Genomic DNA, 16,720 nt, shown 5'->3' on the forward strand with positions numbered 1-16,720 from the left:
CTGTGCAAAGCAAACGTCCAACTGGACCTATCCCCTTGATCCCAAGACATAGGACAAGGAGCTCCAACATGGTAGCGATGGGTCACTACTGTGGGTCCTTTGGACTAGATGATCTCACTGGTCTTTTCTAACCTTTATGATTCTATGGTTCCATATATCTGAGCTATTTCTGTAGAAATTCTACCTCATCGGGATGAGCCAGTTGGCTCTGGACAGTTTTGCTCGTGATCTACAGTTGCTCAAGCTTTACAGTGGAAAAGGCAGAAAGTGGGGTTGCAAAATGGAGAGAGGAAACGGTTACTTCTATCTGAAAAAAAGTAATTTAGAAGTGAGAGAGTTGAGGAGGAAAGTGGAAGAGGAGAGATTGGTCTGAAGAAGAGCCATGCTCATTATGGCTTTGTTATGTGTGACTGTTAAATCTTCATGGGCTTTTGATGCCTCTAATGAATAATTTATATGCAAGAAGCATGCAATGCAAACCATGCCTCGTATGTGTCTGCAGGTGCTAGAAGCCCTGCAAGATTCTGAGCTCTCTACAGCGCTGAAAGAGTTTCCCCTGGTCTTGCTCTGGTGCTGAACTGGTTGGAGAGCAAGTCTTCGTGGTGCAAGAGTGTGCACCTCCGCGTGTAACAGCCTCCAAGCACCTCTGATTCTGACAAACTTGCTCATTAAGTGCATGGACTCCTCTTTAGAAGCTAACGGGAAGCTTAGAATAATGACTGGGCTGTGTTAAACAATATCAGGATCTGACCCCATTTTCGGTAACAAGAAGTCAGTCAGCAAACTGACAGTCCAAGGAGAGATCATTCAGGGAAGACTGCTAACAGCACGGTGATTTAAGACATCTGAATGTCTATCTGGAAGGGAACAGCAGAGTTTGGAGAGCTGGTGCAGATATGTTTATGTGCAGCACTGGCTGCACATTTGGTGAGTAAATCATAGGCCACAAGGGTGATTTTGTTATGCTGAGAGTGGGAAACTTGACTTGTGCTTGAGATGCTTTAAGGATCTTATTTTTGTTCCTTGATCATTTCAAACTTTTGATAGTTCACTGAACTACATGAGGAATTAAGGAGCAACAGCAGAGCCCTTTGCATATGTTTTTAATCACTATGTAGAGCTGGTAATCATTATAAATTTAAGTGTAAATTCAAGGAGCCTTCCGAGAAAGGGAAGGCAGCGTATTTCTGAGTTTGTGGTGATTTAGAAAGCAGAGCCAGTGACACTATCAAGGCCTCCCTGGAGTCCTGACACCAGGGTTCAACTGGTCTTAGTGTTTCAGATACCCGCCACCAAGATTTATCTGTGTTTCACCAAGTATGAGAAATACACGAACTCAGGGGTTTCCGCCCGTTCCCCCTAAAAGCCATCGAGCCGCCTCCATTAATGTCAGCACGCTCGTAAATTGTTTGCTTGCACCGAAGTAGGCAACTTCTGCCACTGCACAGAAGCTCCCAGAGGTGTCCCCTGCCTCCTGTAAATCCACCGACATCCTATAAAGTAGATTAACTGCAGATGGACTTAATCAAGCTGCCCCTCCTTTGGAATTTGAGGGTTTCACACTTTTAAAAGCGGGCAATGCGGAGTTCCCACCAGCAAGAAGGAATGAGGGTTGTTTTGTTTTGTTTCTTTAATGGCTATCAGGGCTGGATAGTTGATGCTGCTCAAAGGGAACACAGGTTGCAGAACTGTGGGCTGTGGCTCTGGCCTCTTCAACATCCTGTTCCTCGGCTAATCTTGCTCTTTAATCCTCAGCACGCACTCTCTGCTCTCCCCCTCATACACAAACAATCCTCTTGTTTATGATAACTTATTTTCCCTCTGTGCAAAGAAACCTGGTGGGTTATTTGTTCTGGTACTCCTCCGGTAAGCCAGTGATGCATTTGCATTCCTTTCCCTTGCTCCCTCCAGCCCTGGTGATGTCTGCCAAAATTACTCAGTAAGACAACAACACAGTGGAAGCTTTAAGAACGTGTTGTGGAAGGCTTGAACATTACCCATTAATGTTTACAGCTCCTAATTATGTTAATTAATCACTCCTAGAGGTTGCCTCACCCTGGAGCCCAAAGGCAGGAGTTTAGTTGTCACAGATATGCACTCAGATTTGGATAGCAGAGCGGCTGCTCGCAGCAAGGAGCTCAGCAAGGATGAGCTGCCAGATTATTTATGTGGGGTGGACAGGTTCAGCTGCCAGAATGATGTGCTGTTGTGGCTGTGTTGCTCCTCTTGGATCTTGAAGCTTGCTTTGACTGTCTGCGCAAGGTACAGCCAAGCATTTGAGTGCAGGCTGAGCCATGGACAAAAAGAAATCGATGTTAAATTCAAGCTGTTGCTGAAGAACGTCCTTCTGGCACTGGAGAGGGGTGAGCAGAGAGCACTTTCAGAAAACAGAAGTTAGTGGTGGAAAAAGCTGTTGTGTCTTCTGTCTCTTGCTTGAAGGCTTCGTTAACGATAGGTCTTGTCCCAGATATGTCAGCAACTCTGTATAAGTTCATTTACAGTTCAGTGGGGAGATACTGGTGGTAGATGGATAGGTGGACTGGCTGATCGTGGAGGTCTTGTCCAACACTGGTGACTCTATGGTGAGTTTATCCAGGAGAAATGCCTTTGCACGGGTGGCAGAGAAGGAGGAAATGCATTTCCAAGAGCAACAGGGCATAGAAACGGAGGAAGACTGTGTTGAAGGGTCTGGTTGCACTCCAAGGATTTCCAGACCCACGGTTGCTCTTTAAAAGAACTGTCTGCCTTAGTGGCCCGTTGCACAAAACCCGGTTAGGAAGCAATTTTCCAATCAGCTGCTTGTGAACTGCTGCCATATTGTATTGAGACTGCTCTCCACACTCCTTGGTCACTTGGAAAGCACTGCTGGCAGGAGGAGGGCGTGCACGTACCGCAAAGCAGACGGGGCTGATGGATGCAACGTCAGCTCCCGCGACCCAGAGCTGAGGGAGCAGGGCGTTGAGGGCAGCACTTGGCACGGCAGAGGTGCGATCTGTCTCTGTCCTGTTGGCAGGACCTCAGTGCTGATGAATGGCCTGGCAACTTTCACACACGTCAGTATTAACTTCATGAGGAGCAGCGCGTACAGAGTGTGAAATGCGATACGAGCGGGGCCTGACACAAACGAATGCTTTCCCCATTATGCAGGGTTTCAGAGCAAAACCTCGCTCTCCATTCATCTTCCTCCTGCCTCCCCATCGCTCACCCCTGCTGCCCGGGGAGCCCCGTGAACAGGCACGTTGTCAGTGCACTCGGCTCAACAAAACAGCCTTGTGAAAAAGGGGAAATATAACACGATCACTTCCTATTTCTTTCTCCTTTCCTCCGCATCAAAAGGCCGGGCTGGCTGTCAGGAATGTTCAAAATGAATAAATAAAGCACAGGAACCCCCTGCTTCAGATGGAGACTCATTGCTCGCCATGAAGCTGGGCCAATTCCTTCGCTGACAGTGCTCGAGTCAGCAGGCAGAGCAAGAGGATCATTCAGAGCTAATCAGTAAAGTGTAAACCTATTATGAAGGCGCATTTACCCCTCGCCTCCTCCTTCCTCTGGAAAACCAATCCCCAAATCTGTGCGAATAACGCACCACGTACATAAAAGTTGCTATTACTTAGATCCCCTGTTATTAGGTCAGTGATGCCACTGATGAAATGCTCCCCAGAGCCCTGAGCAGAGGGACATAAATCCTGCAAGAAATTCACGGCGTAATCTGTTACAGCTAGAGGGCATAAGACACATTACAGCAAAGCCTGTGTATGAGGCTCTCCCCTGCGATTCTCGAGGCTATCTCTGGTAATAAAAACCTCATCTTGATTTCTGATCCTTCATATTGATTTCTGTCAAAGGCTTTTCTTCGAGGAAGAAAGACACTATGGCATTATTCCGTGTAATGAGGGGATCCTTCTTCGCTCTTCTCTCCGCCCCTTTATTTTTAATACAGAGATGAATTCAAGACAGATTCGTTACCGGGGGACGGTGGGTGGATGCAGTGGAGAAGGCAGCACCACGCAACACCCCGAATGTGAAATCAGAGAAAAATGTTTCTGGTTTGCACGACTGCAGGAAATTGAAACTAAAGCCCCAGCTATGCAATTGCTGCATTTTAATATAAAACCCTGTTATTAATATCATGGACAGAGTCTGTAGGAGTCCTTTGATTAAAATCCTGGCTCAGAGGTATATAATCACAGCAACTATTAATTTTTTGGAGCATTTGCACTCTCGCTCTGCCTTGAAAAACAGGCAGGCCTTTAGGAACATGCTAGACACATGGGAAGAGCCCCACAGAAGTCAGTGCAGATAAAGAGGATGACAGACAGCAGGGCTATTACATGCAGAATTACATCAGCTGTATTCTGTGCTCTTTGTGGCAGGACTGCTGTAAGCAACCAAACCTATTCCTGTGGGTTTTGCTTCGTTTTGCCTTTTTAGAACCTATCTTCATAAGAGACTGATTTGGGTTTTGAAATGACCGACACTACTCCTTCTCCCTCATGCAAAGAAGGTGCTAAATATTTATAGCAGCAATTCTTACAAGTAGAGGAACTTAATATGCATCCATTGCTTTTTGTAACTTGATAGTGGTTGTGCTGAAAGACAACACCTGCTAATTGTGTTTCCTATCACATCCTTTTCCTACTGGAGGATAAAATATGTAAGTTTGGGTTTATTTTTCTAGCACATACAGCAAAATTCACTCAAAAGAATTTTTGTTCCCTTTTAGATATCTGTTTATTTAATAGGCGATGGAAAATGTTAAGCTCTGTCAAAAAGCCTAGTTAAAGAGTAATTTATAAGCTACGTTTCAATGTTGATCTTGTAGGCTAGCTTAATGGAGAGCCAAAATACATCCTGGCAGGTAATAATTAATGTAAACCTTGACACTTCAGATCTGCCTTGCCATTCAGTGGGCCAGGCAGGAGCAAGTCACAGCCACTCCTGCTAGTTCGGCAGTGTCTCTAGCATGCACTATGCCTAAAGCTTGCCTGTGTGTGGCACACGTGCTTCCCATGTGCTGATCTTTTACCTGTTTTGGATGCAAGTAAACGTGTCTGCTGGCAGAACTATTCTGATCACCTGAATGGGGGCCTCCCATGAAGAGCTTCATTGCAGGCAGCTCTCTGACTCCTCTCCGTGCCATAAAGCCCTCATCACTCAGCCAGATTCCAATGAACTGAAGTGCTGGACGATGTCCAGCCTTTGCTGAAGCTGATGGCAGCTCTCCCACCGGCTTCAAGAGGGGTAGGATTCTGTCTGCCAAGTTGCTAAGTGGCAGATAGAGTAGATTTGATCAGTGAGATCTGTCTAGACTTGGCTGAAATATGCCTTACTGATTTTTAGAGCAGATGAGGGATAACTCATTTAGAAGAAGAGAGTAACAGGAACTATGATCAAACGCCACATGCTGACTGCAACAGGTCTATCACTGTCCCTGTGCCATCAGAGATGATGGCACGTGCGGGCACACCACGCAATTGCCATAATTGCATGCACAGCTTCTCTTGAACTCTGCTCCATCAAAACAATCTGATTTTGGTTCATGTTCACAATCAGGTTGCTATGGGTGGGTGAGCAGAGGAGCAGTTCTGTCCATGGTTATAGCACAGGACTGAAGGGGAGCTGTTTTCTCAGCCTTTCCCAGCTGCAGCAGAACAAATTCTCTGTCTAAAGGCTTGTGTGCAAGCAGCATTGTCACTGATTAACACTGTGTGCGGGTGTATCCTAATCCCATTTAATACGATCACTTGCTCTGGATAAGCATACCCACAAAGCTGTTCAAGAACAGTTAATGTGGTGCTTGTATTTAAACAGTGGCTTTAATCTGTGTTAATTTTCAAGTCCAGATGAGATTCGGGACTACTGAACCTGACTAGATCAGACCAGACAACCCACAGGGTAGTTAAAGAGCTCCTTTAATCACATATTTATATGCTGGGATACTGACTATTTCTGCCTACAGCCTTGAAGCTTCAGCTGAAGTTGGGCCCCTGGGTGCATCTGGGATATAAATTTAACAACAGGGTCCCATTTTGCCTGTTAGACTTACTGAATAAGAAGGATCAGCATGCAAACTCCACCTTACATCATGGGACTATTTTGCAGACACATGAGGCTCCGGCTGCCTATAAATTAGGCAGTGAGGGTTTTGATGAACAGCTCTTTCAGTCATTCCTCACTGCCTCCCTCCATCAAGCATTTGCTTCAGCTTCCTCCAAAATGACCGTCTGGATTGGTTAGGCTCTCTGCCATCCTTTGCTGTTACTGGTTTGATGGGGAGGATTTTACTTCTAATTTCTTTTAACTGTCTTTAAAGAGATGCACGGCTCAGTCCTGTCCTCTGTTAATCTCCTAAGGAAAGTTATTGTCTCACACAGTATTTCAGGGCTCCTCAAGCTCTAGTGTTGAGCTAATTGGACATGACTGACCTATGCTAGAGAGTTAATATTGGATGAGTAGTACTAAGGAAAGGAAGTAAGGTGATTCTGTGCCTCGGGATGTAGGAATTGGGGGAGGAGAGGCTGTAACATCACCTCAAGGCACAACAACAGGAATCATACACAGCAACTGAAGCATTGCTGATAAATCCTGGAACTTGGGGACCCTGCTTCTCAATTGGCATGTACGTAGTAACCCACTGGATGCTGTAAGCGCTAGAGAAAAGTTCTTGTGTCTTCAAAACAGCCTATATTCCTTAGCACAAGGCTTTACAGTCCTGCCCTGTTAGAGCTGCCCTTCCCCAGCTTGAGCTAAAGTCGACTTCCTGAGAAATCGTAGGTGTCAGCACTCGGTTTAGAAAGGTGTGAGTATGTGCTTAACTCTACTGAGACCTGAAGTTTCACTGCCATCAGCAGCACGACGAAATAAAGCTACGTTTGGGGGAGTGCCCCCAAGGTCAGGCCTCCGTTACAAAGCTCCTTCAGATTCACACAGGCTGCAGCAGATAGACCATGAACACTGACAGCAGCAGATATGCCATGAAAAATATTGTATTGCTGTTTTGTGGAAGGCTGCATTATCTGTTAAACCCTGTGTATTCAAACATGTAAAAAGCCACCGTGCCTAAGCTGTACATGTGCTTCATATAATTACAAAGCTGGACTGTGTAAGGAGTAATGCACCAGTCTGGTTTCCCCCCTTATGAGCCCTGCTGCTCAGGAGCTCAGTTCTGCAGGTGCTGCTTGCAGTGGAATGAAGATCACTGCCATAAAATGGATTGTGCATGATAAAAATATGCTCCGTGGGGCAAACAGTCTCCTTAAGGGGCAAGTGTTTATCTCTGCTCACCGACACTCGATGAAGCACTGCTTGATCTGATCCTGGAGAGTTTCCCTGATGTTGAGCCCCTCTATTTCTCGCAGCTGGTCCTTGATGAATTCCTCCTCCTGTCTTTCCTGGACCTCACCTCGCAGGGCATCCTCTTGCCTGGCATGTACATGGGAGGTACTGCGGAGGGCCCTCGAGTGAGGAGGAAGGCTCTGAAAGAGGAGACAAGAAAAGGTAGGATGGAAAGAAACACAATGCACGCCAGAATGCCAGCTTGACAGTGATTCTGAGCTTAAGACTTCGTTTGCAGGAAGGCAGGAAAAAGCCCTGCTCTCACAAAAAGTGCCTGGACGCACACAATGGCCTATTGTTAGTGTTTCAGCATTAATTAGCAACGTTGCAGTGTACAAAAACAACTCTTTCCAGCGTGGGATCCGGGGATCTCGACGAGACAGGTGAGAAAGCTGCTGCTCTGCAAGTGCCAACTTTATCCGTGTCAGAAGGGTGCCAGAGATTTTTAATTGAGTTTTCAAATGTTTGGACTTCCCAGTGGTACTTTTTAATTAGCCAGCATTGTTTTTAATTTGCTCACTTAAATTTTTATATGCACGGCTCAGTCACCGGTTTCCTGGTATTTTGTTGCAGCTGGTAATATTCCTTTAGGAAATCAACTTCCCTTGAGGAACAAACAAACAACACAAAAAGAATAAACAGCCTCCCAAACTCTGCAGTAAAAATCCCAGCTCCCCAAGTTTCCCATGATTTGATAACCTTGGCAAGAAGGGCTTCTGCACCAGCCCTACCATCGTAATTTCTGCTTTGTGATTGATTTTACATGTGTGCTTTAAGGGAGATAAAAATGAAAGTCTCTCTGGTATGCAAATACAGAAGCATGAAAAATACCATCTGTGTGGGTGGCCCGAAACTTTGCATTTTTCAGTTTGCAATGGTTGATAAAGTTAATATGTTCCCAGTGTTTTATGAGCCGTTCTCACCTTGGAAGGTGCATTTTTATTTTTTTTTTAAGATGAAAATTAGCTTTGAGTTTTTTAGTCATTCCAGAGCAAAATAATTTCCCCATGCCTGGGATGGACTTAAATTATATGATGGCATGTGCCATATTTAAGAATGGAAAAGAGGAGAAAATATAAGCAGTGCTTGTGATGCTGTGTGTTTTCCTCTTCAGTGGCTCATGTATAGGTGGCAGCATATGTGGACAAAAGCCCAGGACTGCATTTCTGCCCTGGCTCCCCACCCTCAGGACGTACAGCATTTATCTTTAACTCAATAGATCTCAGGCTAATTTAGTAATGTGTTCTCCTCACTCTGACTCTGGTAATATGTTTGCTGGTGTGCTTCAAGTCCTAACTCCAGAGGATTCCAGCGAAGACAAGAAAGCTTTATCACAGGTTTGGCCAGCTTACATTTAAGATCCGTTATTCGGTGTTTTTCCATGCTCCAACCAGCTTCCAAAAATCACTAACGAGTGCCAAGCAAATTTGGTTTCAGAAAGTATACAGCGGGTTTGCACACTGTCCAAAGTAAGCGTTAGGGGCCCCATTCAGGAAAGCGATTTACTGCCTTCCCTGCATCTGCAGTGTGTGCAAAAGGAATTGGTCAAGGCCACCACCGAGGAAGTATTCAGACGGAATCAAGAAGAGCAGCATGCTTCAGAACGGCAGCTGCACTTGCTCTGTGTCTGAATATATGACCTGAAGACGTTTGCCTCTCACCCTGAGATGTTATCTTCACTCATTTGTCACTTTCCATAGCCATCAAGTCTTTCCAGTTCTTCACTTTCAACAGCAACTCTCTTAAAGAACAGCACAGCTACTGTTAGAGCTACTTAACTTGTTTTTTTACCTTCAGTCTTAAATGAACTTCTGAATAGCCAGCTCTAGCAAAGGGGCTTGCTTTCCAGATTGCTATCTAGAGGCAAGATTCACTTCCCTTCCATAGCTCCCCACTCAACTTCTAACTTCACTGGCATAATGCTTAAGGGACTGTGCATCGTAGAAGTTCCCAGTAGAGTACTATGGCCCAGAGGTACAGGGACCAATGAAGAGATGCTAATGAAGAGATGAGCCAGCTAGAGTCAACACCACTCTTTCATGTCCTTGTACACCACTACACCACAGTCTGAACAGACACTATGTTATGCCCAGACAACCTATGAGTTTTTCTAGCTAGCTGCTCACCAGGAATAGCAGTGGGAAGGGCTGTTTTATTTAGCAATATATTTTCCAGTATTTCCTGCTGAAGATATGATGAGGACAAGGGAAAGAAATCTGGGATTAGAAGAAAGGGATGCAAGGAGTATTTCCACAAGCAAAGGTAGCTGTGGTGAATGCTGGAGGTGTCCTGCTGGGTGAGCAAACGGCCTGCCCATCCCATCCTGTCCTGTCTCCTTTGGGAGCAAGGCTGGAAGAAGCAGTGCTCAGGCCAAGGCAACTCAGTGCAAGAGGCACAAGGGTATCCCCAGCTTCAGGCTGACTTGCAGTTGGTGGAGAAAAACTTCTCTGCACAAGTCATATGAACCCTTAAGGGTGAATTTTCATGAGATGGCTCATTGTATGAGCAGCTGATTGGCACTGGAAAGGGCCAGTTTTCCCTTGCCCCTGCCTGCTGACTGTGTGGTCCCTGCCTTCTCCTTTTTGGACTCTGGCACTCAGCTGACCTTGCGGTGAACCAGACCAGCTCTCTAAGAAATTGGAAATAATCTCCTTTATCTTTTCTCTCCCCCAGGTTAATTCTCTCTCATGATAATGAGGTGAATCAGTCAACCAAGGATGCAGCTGAGAGCCAGAGCCACTCCAAGGGAATCAATGGGCAAGCATGGAACAACGTGCTGAGCAGGACAGTAATGCAGCTGCACAGACAGGAGGGCATCCATTCGCCACATCTGAGCCTCTCCTTCACTCATCTCCTCTTCTCAGCTGTTCTCCAGTCAGCCCTGAGGGAGCCTTTGATGGCTAGCTGCTCGTCACTGTGAGTTTACTGCCGCATGTCTTTCATTACTGCCAAAGTCAGATGAGGTAAGAGCTATTTGAACTGCCAAGAACATGCCCACATGAGCAAAAACAGAAGCAGGGGATCCTTATCTCTCAGTGACCTAATACAGACCACACCTATGCTCAAGTCCAAAGTCATGAAGCTGGTGTGGACACAGTCCAGCTAGCTCTAAACTGGCTGACTCAGATGCTGACAGCAGCATTGCTACGAAACCTGCTCTGGTCTCCAAAATCCATGCAAGACAGCTACCTGTCTTGTTTCCATACAACCATCAGCATATCTGCTGGCATTAGTCTGTCAACTGCAGTCAGAGCCCTAAGGCTGAGTACAGACATATCCTTCCAGAAAGGCTTATGAAGAGAAGCTCTGTTGTTTTTGCTCTCTGTCTTTATCTTTTCTTCATTCAGTTTTACTATTATAGGACAAAGCAAACAGGAGCCACTTGTATCATTGAGAGCCCAGATAACCATCTTCAGTATCCCATTCAAGAACAGGAAGGTTGATAAGGCCTCATTCTCATTCAACCCTCCTTTCTTCCAGTCCTATTCCCTCCTTGTGGTTAATATTTTCTAAATTAGGGTAACTTCACTGTTTGCGTGGAAAAGAGTTTATTTACATGGACAAAAAGGCTGTTGCTGATGTGAAATGTGCTTCTCTCACTGGGAGAGTGGGGCTGGCCCAAACCTCAGCAGCCGGATAAGCTGGATTCATGCAGAGGAGGCTATGAGCTGGGAAGGAGCCAACAAGATAGTGTGACATGGCAGGTACACAGAGACACTTGATCTGAGTGGGAGTCAGTTCTGGCAGGCAAGCTGAGGAGTGACAGAGAGAGACGTTCATAACGAATGACAGCCTTTGAAGTCGGCCTAGCAATGGACATTCACTTGCCCGATGGGGGTCCTCCTGTAGTGCAAACCTCTGGAAATGGTGTGCTCTGAGTGATGGGTGAGGGAGAGCATGGGAAGAAGAGCAGGGCTGCCCATGATAAATGAGTCCTGAAGGATTCATGGCAGTCTGACGGGGAACTTACACAATGCACTGTGTTTATTATGAGCATTGACCAGGAGGTCTACACATGTCAAGAACCATGGGCTGGCTTCTGTTCTTTGGGAGGAGAAGGAAAGCGTTGAACAGCTGTGAGGAAATCATGCCACAGCTATCTGATTTTAAAGGAAATATAACAGGTGAGTGTACAACTGGTCTGACTCTTCCTTCAGTTACTTTGAAATCAAGGCAGTTATGTCAACAAAAGCTGAACTGAACTTGGTGTCTCTCTGGATCTTCCCAGGCAAACTCCAGCTGGCGGAGCATGTGAACTGACTGAAGAACTGACAGAAAAATGGGAACATGGAAACTATCGATTTCATATAGTAACAGGAGAAGAAAGGCGCTGACACGTGAGGAAACATCAAAAGAACTTTTACATACGTGTGGGCTAAGAAGTAGAAGTTGATATTATCTCAAAAACTGCTTCCTTGACCTATAAGAAGGGATCCAAGAGTACGTAGGGGTGTGAAAGACCAAGAAATGGGATCAGTGTTAGAGTATCACCTACACTCTAACAAGAAGATGAATGAAATAGAGAAAATTGGAGTGTAGAGTGAATTTAACAGGATCACCTAAAAATAGACACTCCAGCTGCAGGAGCTGCTGAAGAGATGTAACGAGATGTCCAGATGATATTAGTTTAAGAATGATGTAAATCTGCCATTGTTTTAGCTGTCAGTTCTCTGCCATCTGTTGTGCATTTGTGATGCGTTTTTGTAGAAAAGCTTTCTTTCTTTTGTCAGATAGACTCAAACCAAGGAAAGAAAACCAAGTCATCTGTGTATGAAATGTTATAGACTTCTACAACACCTTAAAAAAAGAATGCTTTGAATAGCACGTTGTATGGGGACTGCTGAGTCACGGCCTGAAGCACTGATTGAGCACCTGAAGGAAAGACCTGGTCAGCCCTGGGAGCACAGGTGAAGGCAGTTCACCTGTGGGACTGGAAGGGGTGGAGCCAGGCTGTAGCCCTCTTAGACCTTATTTAAGGGCTGACTGCCACTGAGGAAGGATCTCTTGTTGGAGATTCCTCCTTTGGAGTTGTTTTCCTGTGAGTCTGTGTCCTCAGAGATGGGTGAGCATTCATTTTCTTTCCTTTTGTTACACCTCCTTGTTTGTGCTGATCCCTTTGCCTTTATGCACGTGCAATTTGAATTATAGAACATGGGTCCCATTTTCTTGCTTTGTAGTTAAAGAAACAAAGCATGCTAAGCACGCTTTCTTTTGACTAACTGTTCTTATCCTAATCACAAAAGTATATGCTGCCCTAAGCCTCTCCAGTTTGAGAGTTCAAGCCATCCCTAATCCTGCCCCAGTCACGAGGAGTCAGCTGCGAGAGGTGTGAACTTAAATTCATTTTTCAGACGCTTTTGGGTTTTCAGAGGGAGACAGCACCAGAGAAGTCTGTGTTTACTCATCAAGGAACAGGCTTCAGAAGAAGGTATGTCTGAAAAACGTCTGTCTGATGATGGAGGAAATACTTTCTGAAAGGACAGAAAGCGTGCCAAGACAGATGGCTGGTGTGAGAGGGTGACTTCCAACGCTTCCATTATGAATGTCTCCCTGCTGGCCAGCCTCTGCCCTGTGCCTTGCAGCATTACAGAGCTGCTTTCCATGCACAGGCATACTCATTCTGGATTTCTGAAGTGTTGTACTGAGACAATGTGATGAGGGCAACTTTGCAGCTCACTATACTTGATGTGCACGTTAAGGAAGACAAAAGGCAATTTATTTCTAACATTGCTTCTCTCAGCGCCTCTAATGTTTCTGCTTCTGAATCAAAGGGAGGCATTCTATAGCAAGGCACTAATAAATAGCTTTTCCTTGGGGGAAGAAGTATTTTCCCATCTCTAAGAAATTTCTTTGGCCATGTGAAATTCAGATTTGTTAACTTGCCCTACGAACAGCGACTCATTTAGAAACAAATTACAAATATTAGATGGAGACAGTGAACTTGTTAATGCAGTGCTGCCACATCAGTTGTAGAATAATGCATCTTAATGAAGGCTTCCCATGTGAATAAACCATTATATTTACAAGCTTTTCACAGTTAATGACCCAGAACTGGATAACGAAACTCACATTTTAGTGTGGTCCTCTGTCAGCAAAAGTATACATATTAATAATTGATGTTGCTGTGAAAATAGGGCATAATAGGAAGATTCTTGAGTTTCTGGGAAAATAGGACTACATGGTCCATTAACTTAAAATGCTTATCTAATGTTTGATGGGCTTTGTCTTTAAAATCCTTGTTTAAATTAATAAGGCAAAATGGACGTTTGTCTAAAAGAGAATTTTATTCCAACTCATCAGTCACAAGTGTGCTGATGAGAGATCTGTTTAATGTGCTCTTTATTCCTTCTCTCCACAAAGAGAATGTAGGTTTTACCAAAGTGAAAGACCCACCAGCAGAAAGAAGGAGCAGGTCCCTATGCATTTCAGGTAGGCCAATGTGGTGAAAGCCTCTGTGCACACTCTCTTTCACACTTAGGAGCTCAATTGCGTAGATCATGCTTTCCTAGCTTGAAATGTCTGCCTTTCTGCTTAGTCAGCTCAACAACTTTTCCCAACACAGACTGCTTTATTGTTCATTATAAAACACTTAGAGGTGTGCAGGCTGGCTGAACATGCTTAAGGCTAGACTTCTACATCGAGGAGGCCCCATACTGTGGAACTAACTGCTCTTCGATTGTTCCATTACAACTGCACTTACAAGGGAAGATCATCTTCATTTCAGTGAAATAAATGTTTTATTCTATTTCACGTTTCAAGGCGAACACGCTCATGTGATGCCTGAAAGGTGGATTTACTGCAGCTTTTATTTCTGAGTACTTAATTTAGGATGGCTTCTTTTCTTAGACCTGAAACAGCACAGCTGAACAGAACTCTGAATGGTTTTAAGGAACCCTTTCAGAAATTGTCTTGCTACAGACAGCATTGTCCAAATGTGTAATCTTTCAATAGATGTAGTAATTGAGTAGTGTTCGGTTGCTTCAGGAGTAGCAGAGTTTGTTTCTCCAGAGGACTTTATTTTCCCAGAAAAGCAACTATTTTTAATGGTCATTTATTTTCATGAGCAGTGAAAGTGAGGTCTTGACATTTGAACTGTGCAGACAAGCAACTCCTCACTAGAAGAAAGGAATATTCTACCTAAGCAGCCAGGGTCTTGCTCTCTGCTAATTTATTCTGCTGAATTTTAAGCTGTGATTCGAATTCTCTGTGGAAGTTTAATAGAGGAGTTAGCTCTGTTCTCATTTTCTTGTTTTGTCTGGCTGCAGGAAGAATGTGTTTCAAAGAGGTCTCTTGTCTGATGAAGATTGTGTTCGTGTAGGTTCCATGCTCCACCAATGGTGATAGCCACATCAATTATATGGCTGAATTCCTAAATTAGGCGCAAAAGAGGAGCAACTAAACAAAATATATTGCATTCATTAAAGCTTCCCTACTATACGATTCACTTCAATGGCTTTCCCAATTAAAGTAATTGTCATATGCATTCAAACAAAGCATTTGTAGTAAGAGGTCTTGTTAGAAAAATATTGAAAAAGGCTGCTTCATGGATTTATGCAATATATAAATAAATATTGACATGTGACACATTTCCATACCCTCAAAGAGAGTTGGAAGTGGAAAAAGCCATTTAAATTTATGACCATATAAGTTTATGTAATTACGGTTATGTTTCTTTGGATAATATACTTGAGCATGCTGTCAAACTTGTACTGAAACTGGCAAGTATGTTGTGGACTCTGAAAGGCAATGTGACTCCAGTCAATGGAAGCCAAATTATTTAGTGAGATGCTTGCTTGCTTGCACCATTAGACAGATTAGTGATCACTGTTTAGAGGTATGTGCATGCCTGGCAAAATAACAACAGCTTTTGCTGACATCTAAGCACCCTCTAGGCTGCAAGCATAACAAAAATCATTCTAATCTTAAGCCCAGTATATCAGGCCTGGTGTGTAACACTACTGTGTTTGCCTACTTCCAGGAACTGAGGAAGTATTTCAAATTTTATGTGCTTGTGGAGCTTGCAGTTTGTCCAATGCCATGTAATATTTATTTAGCCACAGGCTTGAATGTTTACACTGAAGGCTATTCCAGGAAACATTGCTTTGTTAATTATTATTTTTAACTGGATGAAATGAATATTTATCAGGAATTCAAAGAACAAGAAATGTTTGGCAGAGTCTTCTCTCGGGTATAAATAAATGCATTAGACAAGGCAACATGCCTAAATTAGGATATGCTTAAAAGAGGTAAGCAGGAGAAAACAGTTATTTAAGAATGCATTGATCTACTCATACACGAAGGATACAGAAGGAGGAAGAGCAGTGGAAGCCTACAGCACTTTAAAAAACACAAAAATGGCACACTGAATTGGCCTGCAGTGGTAGAATACAGTTGGAAGATAAAGGTTGATTTGGAGAACATACGAATGCTTTCAAGAGAGTTTGTCTTGCAGCATCTGTGTAGGCACTGTGGTTTAAGTACTTGGTTTGCAGCATTGGTTACACTGGTGGTGCTGGGGCTGGTGGTAAACAGCCATGTCAGGAAGATCAGGAAATAGGTCAGGATGCAGTTATCAAGATAGATGTGCTCTTAGTGAGGCTTGCTTCTCTTTCCAAATTAAACTAGTATTGCCAATTGTGATTTATCAGAGATTTAGAAAAACATGTGCTGAGGGGATCATGCTGTTTCTGCAATTAAGGTTTAATAAATAATAATAATAATGAGGCTTTACTTACGAGCCAAGAAAAATCTCTGGAACACTGACTTCTACTCTGTCATCGAGGAAAAGAAATAGAATTGAATTCCAGAAAACAAACATAAATTTTTTTCTGAAGTAAGGGAACAGTAAAGAAAATAATACCAAGTCAAGCATAAGATTGGACTACCTCTGTTGCATGTATTTCCATACTTTCAAGATGAACGTGATTGAATTTTTCCAAAAATCATTATTCAGAACTTCAAATGGTCTCGCTGTTTTTGTAAAGCACTTTTCACACGAGAGCAACACCCACATCTTAAAAATAACTATAATTACAAGCGAAATTATATTTATTGTAGCAGAAGTCGGGTCTCCTTTGGGATGCACTTGGAGTAATGGATGGCTAGATCTTCTAATTTATCTATGCCGTGCAGCATTAGAAAAGCAAATTCAACGTATTTACACATGAAGATCTGTGGTCATTTTTTAGAGGGCTGACGTGATCGTACATCAAAGAGACTTGACCTTTGGAGCTCACTGCCTATCTATCAGTGGGAACCCATGCTTTATTGCTGTTCACCTCCTTTGGAGAGCATGGAAGGGAATGTGGCACAAAAAGTAAAAGTAAAACAGAATGGGAAAATATAAGAATACCAGAAATACAAACAGATTATTTTTATTAAGAGG

At 43.8% G+C, this 16,720-nt stretch overlaps 1 protein-coding gene across 1 annotated transcript in view; it reads right to left on the reverse strand.

Moving 5' to 3' along the window:
* The window catches only part of IQCA1 (IQ motif containing with AAA domain 1), an 89,749-nt gene that overhangs the window by 58,156 nt on the left and 14,873 nt on the right, over positions 1-16,720 (reverse strand). Inside the window, exon 6 of the mRNA XM_065750925.1 lies at positions 7,285-7,475. Within this exon, the coding sequence (XP_065606997.1) occupies positions 7,285-7,475 (191 nt within the window). The remainder of the gene's footprint in view (positions 1-7,284; positions 7,476-16,720) is intronic.

Source organism: Cyrtonyx montezumae, unplaced genomic scaffold, assembly GCF_038088225.1.
Source record: "Cyrtonyx montezumae isolate F1298 unplaced genomic scaffold, pur_monq_1.0 scaffold_7, whole genome shotgun sequence".
Classification (NCBI taxonomy): Eukaryota; Metazoa; Chordata; class Aves; order Galliformes; family Odontophoridae; genus Cyrtonyx; species Cyrtonyx montezumae.